General features: G+C 40.0%; 1 protein-coding gene across 4 annotated transcripts in view; it reads right to left on the reverse strand.

The window, feature by feature from the left end:
- LOC130358450 (uncharacterized) overlaps positions 1-9,519 on the reverse strand; it is a 28,161-nt gene extending 18,642 nt beyond the window's left edge. For all 4 annotated transcript variants that reach the window (XM_056561719.1, XM_056561720.1, XM_056561717.1 and 1 more), the window contains exons 1-4: positions 8,976-9,519; positions 6,533-6,573; positions 5,396-5,467; positions 394-438 (exon numbers count right to left, since the gene is read on the reverse strand). In XM_056561719.1, coding sequence (XP_056417694.1) covers positions 394-438; positions 5,396-5,467; positions 6,533-6,568 — 153 coding nt within the window. In that variant the 5' untranslated portion in view covers positions 6,569-6,573; positions 8,976-9,519. The remainder of the gene's footprint in view (positions 1-393; positions 439-5,395; positions 5,468-6,532; positions 6,574-8,975) is intronic.
- Between the last annotated feature and the right edge of the window lie 3,451 nt (positions 9,520-12,970).

Raw genomic sequence — 12,970 nt, forward strand, 5'->3', positions numbered from 1 at the left:
GCGGGGTCTCTGACTGAGATACGTACCTGCAGCTCGGAGCGGTGTCCCTCTGATGGTCCGCTTCTTTCTTTTGTGAATTGCGCACAGGAGGCGGGCCTACCAGGGGAGCTTGAATATTTCATGGGCGCTGGTCACGTGAGTGGTTGCGCCTACTGAGTGCTCACATGACCAGCGCTCATGAATATTCAAATTCAACCAGCGGGCCCGCCTCCTGCACAATTCACTGAAGAAAGAAGCGGACCTTCAGAGGGACACCACTCCGGGCTGCAGGTATGTATCCTAGTCAGAGACCCCACATCGGTCTCCTGCTCAGATGTGAACAAAGCCATAGTCATTTCTTCTTTCCAAACATAAATAAGATATAGATAGAAGGTAATGCAAAGAGAATCTAACCTGTACGCTGTCCTCAAGGCACTGCCCAGGTAGATGTGCCGTAACCTGTTAAACAATATGGGAGAATATCATATAAAAGTCCTATATAATATGGGAGAATATCATATAAAAGTCCTATATAATATGGGAGATTATCATATAAAAGTCATATATAATATAGGAGAATATAATATAAAAGTCCTATATAATATGGGAGAATATCATGTCAAAGTCATATATAATATGGGAGAATATAATATAAAAGTCCTATATAATATGGGAGAATATCATATAAAAGTCATATATAATATATGAGAATATAATATAAAAGTCCTATATAATATGGGAGAATATAATATAAAAGTCCTATATAATATGGGAGAATATCATATAAAATTCATATATAATATGGGAGAATATCATATAAAAGTCCTATATAATATGGGAGAATATCATATAAAAGTCATATATAATATGGGAGAATATAATATAAAAGTCATATATAATATAGGAGAATATAATATAAAAGTCCTATATAATATGGGAGAATATAATATAAAAGTCCTATATAATATGGGAGAATATCATATAAAAGTCATATATAATATAGGAGAATATCATATCAAAGTCATATATAATATGGGAGAATATCATATAAAAGTCCTATATAATATGGGAGAATATAATATAAAAGTCATATATAATATGGGAGAATATCATATAAAAGTCATATATAATATAGGAGAATATAATATAAAAGTCCTATATAATATGGGAGAATATAATATAAAAGTCATATATAATATGGGAGAATATCATATAAAATTCATATATAATATGGGAGAATATCATATAAAAGTCCTATATAATATGAGAGAATATAATATAAAAGTCATATATAATATGGGAGAATATCATATAAAAGTCATATATAATATGGGAGAATATAATATAAAAGTCATATATAATATAGGAGAATATCATATAAAAGTCATATATAATATAGGAGAATATAATATAAAAGTCATATATAATATGGGAGAATATCATATAAAAGTCATATATAATATCGGAGACTATCATATAAATGTCATATATTATATTATAAACTATCATGTAAACATCATACGTTATATAATATGGGAGACTATCATATAAAAGTCATATAAAGTATGGGAGAATATCATATAGGCTTCAGATGTTATATAATATTTAAGACTTTAACCTCTTCAGGACGCAGGGCGTATGCAGTTTGCTGTCTGGGCATGCTGGGATTTGTAGTTTTGCAACATCTGGAGGGCCACAGTTTGGAGATCACAGTACAGTGGTCTCTAAACTGTAGCCCTCCAGATGGTTAAAAACTGCAAATCCCAGCATGTCCAAACAGCTGTCTCGGCATGCTGGGATTTGTAGTTGCACACCTCCAGCTGTTGCATAACTACATCTCCCAGCATGCCCTTCGGCGATCAGTACATGCTGGGAGTTGTAGTTTTGCAACAGCTGGAGGCACCCTGGTTGCAAAATACTGAGTTAGGTAACGGAACCTAACTGAAGGTTTTCATACCAGTGTGCCTCCAGCTGTTGCAAAAGAAGTTTTGCAACAGCTGGAGGTTACATTCACACCGGCAGGTTTACACTAAGTTCCCTGCCTCAAGTTTGAGCTGCGGAAAACTTTCTGCCGCATCGTAAACTCCTAGCGGGGAACTCACTGTAAACCCGTCAGTGCGAATGTACCCTAAAAACACTACACTACACTAACACATAATAAAGGGTAAAACACTACATATACACCCCCTTATACTGTCCCCCCCCCCAATAAAAATAGAAAACATATCGTACAGCAGTGTTTTCAAAATGGAGCCTCCAGCTGTTGCAAAACAACAACTCCCAGCATTTCTGGACAGCCACTGACTGTCCAGGCATACTGGGAGTTTAGCAACAGCTGGAGGCACCCTGTTTGGGAATCACTGGCGTATAATACCCCTATGTCCACCCCTATGCAATCCCTAATTTAGTCCTCAAATGCGCATGGAGCTCTCTCACTTTGGAGCCCTGTCGTATTTCAAGGAAACAGTTTAGGGCCACATATGGGGTATTTCCGTACTCGGGAGAAATTGAGTTACAAATTTTGGGGGGCTTTTTCTCTTTTTACCCCTTATGAAAATGAAAAGTTGGGGTCTATATCAGCCGGTTAGTGTAAAAAAAAATTGTGTTTTTACACTAACATGCTGGTGTTGCCCCATACTTTTTATTTTCACAAGAGGTAAAAGGAAAAAAAGACCCCCAAAATTTGTAACGCAATTTCTCATGAGTACGGAGATACCCCATATGTGGACATAAAATGCTCTGCGGGCGCACAACAAGGCTCAGGAGTGAGAGCGCACCATGTACATTTGAGGCCTAAATTGGTGATTTGCACAGGGGTGGCCGATATTACAGCGGTTCTGACATAAACCCCAAATAAATAAATACCCACATGTGACCCAATTTTGGAAATTACACGCCTCATGGAACGTAACAAGGGGTATAGTGAGCCTGAACACCCCACAGGTGTTTGATGAATTTTTGTTAAGTTGGATGGGAAAATGGCCCAAAAAAATTTTTTTTTACTAAAATGCTGGTGTTACCCTAAATTGGGTAAAAAATTTGAAATGGGGTTACAAATTTTGGGGGGCATTTTCTCCTATTACCCCTTGTAGAAATGTAAAATTTGTGGAAAAAACTGCATTTTAGTGGAAAAAAATCAAAATTCATTTACACATCCAACTTTAACTAAAAGTCGTCAAACACCTGTGGGGTGGTAAGGCTCACTGTACCCCTTGTTACATTCCCTGAGGGGTGTAGTTTCCAAAATAGTATGCCATGTTACAAATATTGGGGGGCATTTTCTCCTATTATTTCTTGTAAAAATGTAAAATTTGGGGGGAAACTGCATTTTAGTGGGAAAAAAAATTCATTTACACGTCCAACGTTAATGAAAAGTTGTCAAAACACCTGTGGGGTGTTGAGGCTCACTGCACCCCTTGTTACATTCCCTGAGGGGTGTAGTTTCCAAAATAGTATGCCATGTGTTTTTTTTTTTTTTTTTTGCTGTTCTGGCACTATAGAGGCTTCCTAAATGTGACATGCCGCCCCAAAAACCATTTCAGAAAAACTCAATCTCCAAAATCCCATTGTGGCTCCTTCCCTTCTGAGCCCTCTAGTGCACCCACAGAGCACTTCACATACACATATGAGGTATTTCCTTACTCGAGAGAAATTGGGTTCAAATTTTAGGAAGATTTTTCTCTTTTTACCCCTTGTAAAATAGATTTTGAATTTAACTTTGCTGCTATTCCTGTGAAACACCTAAAGGGTTAAAGGGGTATTCCAGGCAAAAACTTTTTTTTTTTATATATCAACTGGCTCCGGAAAGTTAAACAGATTTGTAAATTACTTCCATTAAAAAATGTTAATCCTTCCAATAGTTATTAGCTTCTGAAGTTTTCTGTCTAACTGCTCAATGATGATGTCACTTCCCGGGAGCTGTGCATGATGGGAGAATATCCCCATAGGAACTGCACAGCTCCCGGGACGTGACATCATCATTGAGCAGTTAGACAGAAATGGGTGCACAACAGCAAATTTTTTTTTTACATTTATTTTCTATTCTGGTTTGTAATATTTTAAATATTGTTAAAAAGTATCAGGGTATGCTCACATGTTGTCAGATCAGATGAAGATAATGGGCCCCATTTACTTACACATTTGGAAGGATTAAGATTTTTTAATAGAAGTAATTTACAAATCTGTTTAACTTTCCGGAGCCAGTTGATATATAAAAAAAAAGTTTTGGCCTGGAATACCCCTTTAAGGACTCAGCCCTTTTTTTTTGCAAATATGACCACTGTCACTTTAAGCATTAATAACTCTGGAATGCTTTTACTTTTCATTCTGATTCCGAGAAAATTTTTTCATCACATATTCTACTTTATGATAATGATAAAATTTGGTCGATACTTGCATAATTTCTTGGTGAAAAATTCCAAAATTTGATGAAAAATTGGAAAATGTTGCATTTTTTTTAACTTTGAAGCTCTCTGCTTATAAGGAAAATGGATATTCCAAATAAATTATATATTGATTCACATATGCAATATGTCTACTTTATGTTTGCATCATAACGTTGACATATTTTTACTTCTGGAAGACATCAGAGGGCTTCAAAGTTCAGCAGCAATTTTCCAATTTTTCACAAAATTTTCAAAATCTGAATTTTTCAGGGACCAGTTCAGTTTTGAAGTGGATTTGAAGGGTCTTCATATTAGAAATTCCCCACAAATGACCCCATTATAAAAACTGCACCCCCCCCCCCAACATATTCAAAATGACATTCAGTAAGTGTGTTAAAGGGGTATTCCAGGCCACAACTTTTTTTTATATATCAACTGGCTCCAGAAAGTTAAACAGATTTGTAAATAACTTCTATTAAAAAATCTTATTCCTTCCAATAGTTATTAGCTTCTGAAGTTGAGTTGTTGTTTTCTGTCTAACTGCTCAATGATGATGTCACGTCCCGGGAGCTGTGCAGTTCCTATGGGGATATTCTCCCATCATGCACAGCTCCCGGGACGTGACATCATCATTGAGCAGTTAGACAGAAAATTTCAGAAGCTAATAACTATTGGAAGGATTAAGATTTTTTAATAGAAGTAATTTACAAATCTGTTTAACTTTCCGGAGCCAGTTGATATATAAAAAAAGGTTTTGCCTGGAATACCCCTTTAAGGTGAAAATGAGCTGCGTCCTTAAGGGGTTAAATATGATATAACTTTATATAAAAATAATCCTTTGTATGTTGTACAGTATAGGAGACTCTCATAAAGGGCACTGAGCCTGTATAACAATGGGTTAAGACTGTATGGCTCCGAGCCCCGCAGTCCAGGCCCCGTACCAGTGTACATGAGTCCATACAGAGGAGCCCGATACAATAATGGGGGTATTCTTCTTACTATAACACATATATGATGACAGCAGACAGTACCTCAGCGTTATTCTCCATCATTTCATCAGTAGGTGAAGAAGGTGGAGGTGGTGGTTGTCTCCTCATATTCTCCTATAGTGAACATAGAAAAGAGGAAGAAAAGATCAGAAACATGAGAACATTAAAGGGGTTATCCATGAATACAAAAACAGAGCTAATTTCTTTCTAACAGCTCCACATCTGTCTCCAGGTTGGGTGTGATATTACAACTTGGCTTCATTCACCTCAATGGAACTGAGCTGCAGAACCTACCCCAACCTGGAGACAGACGGGGAGCGTTTTTTGGAAAGCAATTAGCTCTGTTTTTCTATTTTTAGAAAACCCCTTTAAAGGGGAACTCCGGTGTAAATTACTTTTGTTTAAAAATCTTAATCCTTCCAGTACTTATCAGCTGTTGTATGCTCCAAAGGAAGCTGTGTAGTTCATTCCAGTCTGACCACAGTGCTCTCTGCTGACACCTGTGTCCATCTCAGGAACTGTCCAGAGCAGGAGAGGTTTGCTATGGGGATTTGCCTCAACTGGAAAAAACTACACAACTTCCTCTGTAGTATAGTAAGATTATTAAATAGAAGTAATCTACAAATCGGTATAACTTTGTGGCACCAGCTGACTTGTTCTCCACCGGAGTACCCCTTTAAAGAGAACCGGCACATAAAAGATTACCAATGTATATAGGAGTATCCTGTTAGATCAATATTCATACAGTGATATTATCTCTATCAGTTTTAGGCTACAGCAGTGGTCTCCAAACTATGGCCATCCAGATGTTGCAAAACTACAACTCCCAGCATGCCCAGACAACTAATGATACCCGGGCATGGACCATGAATGTTAAGCAGATTACAGTCTGTCTATACCTGATGCCAGCTCACTAGAGGATGACCAGACTGTATGAGTAGAATGGAGTCTGTATAAGGGATTTACTGATTCTCTACACCAGTGTTTCCCAATCAGGGTGCCTCCAGCTGTTGCAAAACTACAACTCCCAGCATGCCTGGACAGCCAAAGGCTGTCCAGGTATGCTGGGAGTTGTAGTTTTGCAACTGCTGGAGACACCCTGGTTGGGAAACCCTGCTCTACAGATATGTTATAGAAGCTACAAATATCTAGATAGATGATTCAGATAAGACAAATTACCTCATCGGGGGAGTCTCCTCTTCTCCAATTATCCATTGTGACTGAGGAAATAAAAATAAAATCATCTTAATAATATAATAAAACAACAAATAAATAAAAATTCTGTAGTGTAAATTACTTCTATTAAAAAATCTTAATCCTTCCAGTACTTTTTAGGGGCTATATACTACAGAGGAAATGCTTTACTTTTTATATTTCTCTGATGTCACGACCACAGTGCTCTCTGCTGACATCTGCTGTTCATTTTAGGAACTGTCCAGAGCAGCATATGTTTGCTATGGGGATTTTCTCCTGCTCTGGACAGTTCCTAAAATGGACAGCAGAGGTCAGCAGAGAGCACTGTGGTCATCAGAGAAATCTAAAAAGTAAAGCATTTCCTCTGTAGTATATAGCCCCTAAAAAGTACTGGAAGGATTAAGTTTTTTTAATAGAAGTAATTTACAAATTATAAATGTGATATTTTGTTAGGATGGAAGTGCCATTAGGGCGGTCCTTAGTAAAGAGGGGAAGGGACCTAAATTGTGGGAAACAGGTGTCATTCCTCATTTATTAAATGTTCTTTAAAAACTAAAAACCTTGTCTTCTCCTATTTTATATTATCAAATGTGTGATACCTTTGAATAGGGAATTTATACAGTTTATACAGTATATCAATGTTTTCTAACCAGTGTGCCTCCAGCTGTTGCAAAACTACAACTCCAAGCATGCCCGGACAGCCTATCTCATGTGTATATCTGTTTATACAGTATATCAATGTTTTCTAACCAGTGCGCCTCCAGCTGTTGCAAAACTACAACTCCAAGCATGCCCGGACAGCCTATCTCATGTGTATGTCTGTTTATACAGTATATCAATGTTTTCTAACCAGTGTGCCTCCAGCTGTTGCAAAACTACAACTCCAAGCATGCCCGGACAGCCTATCTCATGTGTATGTCTGTTTATACAGTATATCAATGTTTTCTAACCAGTGTGCCTCCAGCTGTTGCAAAACTACAACTCCAAGCATGCCCGGACAGCCTATCTCATGTGTATATCTGTTTATACAGTATATCAATGTTTTCTAACCAGTGTGCCTCCAGCTGTTGCAAAACTACAACTCCAAGCATGCCCGGACAGCCTATCTCATGTGTATATCTGTTTATACAGTATATCAATGTTTTCTAACCAATGTGCCTCCAGCTGTTGCAAAACTCCAACTCCAAGCATGCCCGGACAGCCTTCAGCTGTCCGGGCATGCTTGGAGTTGTAGTTTTGCAACAGCTGGAGGCACACTGGTTGGGAAACCTTGATATAGGAACTTATCCAAGTTATGAGAATCACACAAAATTCCTGTAACATCTCGTTATGGTGAAGTATTAGGGGGAATAGAAATGACATTACTAATGTTGTGTGTGAATGTGGCCTTGTATGAGAACTCTACTATATATATATATATATATATATATATATATATATATATATATACTAGCTGAGTACCCGGCGTTGCCCGGTTTTTCCTTCCTAATCCTTGTTGGGGAGGAAAATAAACAAAGGAGGAAGCTTTTGACTTCCTATCCCGACCTCCTATCCTAACCTCCTATCCCGTCCTCCTATCCCGTCCTCCTTTCCCATCCTCCTTTCCCGTCCTCCTTTCCCATCCTCCTTTCCCGTCCTCATATCTCGACCTCCTTTCCCGTCCTCTTTTCCCGTCCTCCTATCCCATCCTCCTATCATGACCTCCTATGCCGTCCTCCTATCTCGACCTCCTATCCCGTCCTCCTATCATGACCTCCTATCTCGACCTCCTATCCCGTCCTCCTATCCCGACCTCCTATCCCGACCTCCTATCCCGTCCTCCTATCCCAACCTCCTATCCCGACCTCCTATCCCGACCTCCTATCCCGACCTCCTATCCCGACCTCCTATTCCGACCTCCTATCCAGTCCTCCTATCTCGACCTCCTATCCCGACCTCCTATGTCGACCTCCTATGTCGACCTGTAATATGTGTACCAGATATTGAAATATCTCCAGCCGTACGGAAGTTATGTGGGAACATACATTTCCCATTGATTTGCCTGGGACTTTAAACAAAAACCCTGACCCTCACAAATGGGGGTAGTTAAGGGTTAAATTAACTATCCTATATTTTAAGTGGACATATAAGTAACATGTGACCAAGTATTATCGAAATATCTCCAGCCGTTTGGAGGTTATGCAGTAACATGTATTTTCCATTGACTTGTATGGGACTTTAAACATAAACCCCGCCTCTGGCAAATGGGGGTGAGTAAGGGTTAAATCACCTATCCTATGTTTGTTGATGATAAATAAGTAACATGTGGCCAAGTTTCATGTTAATATGTTTAGCCGTTTGGACGTGATGCTGGAACATACACACACACGTTGAGTTTTATATATATATATATACTGGGATTATAAGTAATAAATGATAAAATTCTTACCTTTGAGACAGTCACAACAATCAAGTAGTCGTGCAAGTCGCACTGTTGCGCAAAACGCGCCGCTGGTCCAGATGTTGTCACCAGAAGGAATATCACTAGCCAATAACTAGCAAGCGAAGAAAAGCTGCGCAAGTCGCGCAGTGGCGCAAAACGCGCCGCTGGTCCAGATGTTGTCACCAGAAGGAATATCACTAGCCAATAACTAGCAAGCGAAGAAAAGCTGCGCAAGTCGCGCAGTGGCGCAAAACGCGCCGCTGGTCCAGATGTTGTCACCAGAAGGAATATCACTAGCCAATAAACAGCAAGCGAAGAAAAGCTGCGCAAGTCGCACAGTGGCGCAAAAAGCGCTGCTGGTCCAGATGTTGTCACCAGAAGGAATATCACTAGCCAATAAACAGCAAGCGAAGAAAAGCTGCGCAAGTTGCGCAGTGGCGCAAAAAGCGCTGCTGGATCAGATGTTGTCACCAGACGAAACAAAACTAGCCAATAAACAGCAAGCGAAAGAAACACACACCGATCAAAGATCAAGTGCACACTGGGCTGAAATCAGCTGCGCATGGAATTACTAGCCTCCCTGTCATTATGACATCATCGATGACATCAGCATTACCTGTCATTTCTGCCTTACACAGGTCAGCCTCTACAGCCTGGACTATTCTGGCTGTGTATACACTGGATATGGCCATTTTACATAGCGCTGGAAGAAAGAGCCATAATAGTATAGAAGGGGACACCCCGCAGTATATACTTCTATCTACAGCATCACTTCTAGAGATTGTATCACTGTGTGAACTGTCACTTCTGTGCTCACAGGGGGCGTCTCCTCATCATAACCCAATTCTGGAATAAAGCCGACCCGGCCATCAGCTGATAGGGGACTGAACCCCAAACTACAACTCTGGACACAAAAAGGAATTGCTCACAAAAAAATTTATTAACCGCTTAAGGACTCAGCATTTTTCCATTTTTGCACTTTGGATTTTTCCCTATTTACCTTTTAAAAATCATAACCCTTTCAGTCTTGCACCTAAAAATCCATATGATGGCTTATTTTTTGCGCCACCAATTCTACTCTGTAATGACTTTTTTTTTATTGTCATTTTACCCAAAAATCTACGGCAAAACCAAAAAAAAAAAAAAAATCATTGTGCAACAAAATTGAAGAAAAAAAGGCCATTTTGTAACTTTTGGGGGCTTCCGTTTCTACGCAGTACATTTTTCAGTAAAAATGACACCTTATCATTATTCTGTAGGTCCATACGGTTAAAATGATACCCTACTTATATAGGTTTGATTTTGTCGTACTTCTTGAAAAAATCATAACTACATGCAGGAAAATATATACGTAGAAAAAGTGACCAAAAATACTCTATTATGGACTTTGAATTTTTTTACACGTACGCCATTGACTGTGCGGTTTTATTAATGATATATTTTTATAGTTTGGACATTTACACAGTTTTTTTTTTAAATGGGAAAAGGGGGTTGATTCAAAATCTTATTAGGGGAGGGGTTGAATCAAACTTTTTTTTTCCATAGGGGGCTATAACATGCAATACACTGATCTCTCATCAATGCTATGCCATAGCATAGCATTGATCAGTGTTATCGCCGCTTGACTGCTCCTGCCTGAATCTAGGGCACGGAGCAGTCATTTGGCGATAGGACAATGAGGAGGAAGGTAAGGAACCTCCTCGTGTCCGTACAGAGGATCGGGTGGTCCCGATCGACCCAACTGAGCTGCCGGGAATCATTGTTTTTTAACTTTAGACACGGCGATCAACTTTGATCGCTGTGTCTAAAGGGTTAACAGCACACATCACCGCGATCAGTTATGCCCGCTATTAGCCACGGGTACCGGCCGCTGTTAGAGGTCGGCCCGACCCACTATGACATGAGGTCACGGCGTGACCCCGCATTATAGAAAGGGAGTGGGCGCAGGGCATACAGGCCCTGCTTCCTTAATAGGATAAAATAAAATATATACATTTGTTATCTATAAACTATAAACTCATAACGTTATCATCTGGAGTCTATATCACATTGGGAATGCCATAATTACAGATCCCAAAAACATTTTTTTAATTCTTTTGCTGACAAAAAAATGTCATACATAATGGGGGCATTAATATTTGTGTTTACCCTTTTTTCTGTCTAGATTTGACGCTATTTTGACGCAAGTTTCCTTTTTTGCGCCTCTTTTGCTCCTTTTGCTTTACACATTTCTGCAGATTTTGAGTTGTAATCCACTGATACACATGATGGCAATATGCATGATGTGGACGGTCGTATGAACTGCGCCTTTTTGGGGAAAGGTGCAACACCACTGAGAATTCTCTAAACTACACCAGCCCAGACTTAGCTTAGATTTTTGGTGTATGTGAAGAGAGAAATTTCAGAAAATGTGACCTGCACAAAATGTATCAAATGTTCTGTGACCATATAATACATTAGTTGCTCCTACACATTACAGCACACAGAAAAGGTGTGCCCCCACAATGATGAATGCCCCCCCACAATGATGAATGCCCCACACAATGATAAATGCCCCTCCCAGAATGATGAATGCCCCCCACAATGATGAATGCCCCCCCCACAATGATGAATGCCCCCCCCCACAATTATAAATGCCCCCCACAATGATGAATGCCCCCCCACAATGATGAATGCCCCCCCCCCACAATGATGAATGCCCCCCACAATGATGAATGCCCCCCCCCACAATGATGAATGCCCCCCACAATGATGAATGCCCCCCACAATGATGAATGTCCCTCTGTAGGTGTAAGTGAAGCATTTTTCTACACCTTTTTGTGTGCTGGTAATGTGTAAAACGAAAGGCAAAAAAAAGGACACTTGCTCCAAAATAGCGCCAAATATAGATGAGGAAAAAAAAGGGTAAACACAATGGGAGGGATTTATCATTGGTTTTAGAGCAGTTTTTTTTTATCTATGTTTAGGCGCAGTTCAGGCGCAAGCAGCATATTTAGCGACTTTTATGCGCCTTTTGATATAGACAGTTTTCTCTTTTTCCTTCGCGTAGAACTTTTTCTTTTTGACCATGCAGTGGTCACGTGTTTTATCATTTGCGACTTTTGTCAAAAGTCGCAATTTTGTGCGCAAAGGTACTTTTTAAGGCGCAGCGCTACACCACTTACCAGTTGGCGTGAGAATAATTTCTACCTTCCACAATTCAACCTTTAACCCCTTGTGGACGACAGCGTCCCACTCCCCTTCTATGACATGCGCTCAGGAGCTGAGCACGGGTCACAGCCGGGTGGTCCTGGCGGCTATCTGCCACAGGACCCATCTCTAATGCCAGACATCACCGATCACGATGATGCCCGGCAGCTCTGTGAAAGTAAAAACACCTAACCTGCCAAATTCAGGACCCGGGAAAGTGTCTACTTCCCTCCCTCACAAGCATCTGTATGTGGTAGAGCTTTTCCCACCACAGCAGAGCTGCGCAAAATTCATCATCCTGCTGCACCTTCTTGATAAATAAGATGCACGCTAGTCAAACCCACCACCCAAATAAACGTGGGGATATAGCTCTACCATAGACATTCTATGATAAATCTGGGCCAATGTGTCCCATAAATATGTTACTAACCCCTTAAGGACACAGCTCATTTTAGCCTTAAGAAAACATCATGTTTGCATTTCCGTTTTTTCTCCCTTTCCTCTAAGTGACATAACACTTTATTTTTCCCTCCACAGGCCCATATGATGTATTTGTAGGACAAATTGTACTTTGCAATGCACCTTTCCCTTTTTACACTTTTGCAACCTTAGTGGGGGTTTGTTTTTACATGGTGCCCCTTATTGTAAATCTGACATGCGGGGCCGCCATCAGAGTAAGAGGCCCGAGCCCCCACTTTCCCCCTGCAGCTGCCCCAGCACAGAAGCAGAAGAGCGCTGTTTAACCCCCTGGCCAATTTTCTGTTGGATATGCGCTTGTTCTTACACAAAGGTATTTCTTTAAGAAATTTCTA

This window comes from Hyla sarda, chromosome 2 (genome assembly GCF_029499605.1).
Source record: "Hyla sarda isolate aHylSar1 chromosome 2, aHylSar1.hap1, whole genome shotgun sequence".
Classification (NCBI taxonomy): domain Eukaryota; kingdom Metazoa; phylum Chordata; class Amphibia; order Anura; family Hylidae; genus Hyla; species Hyla sarda.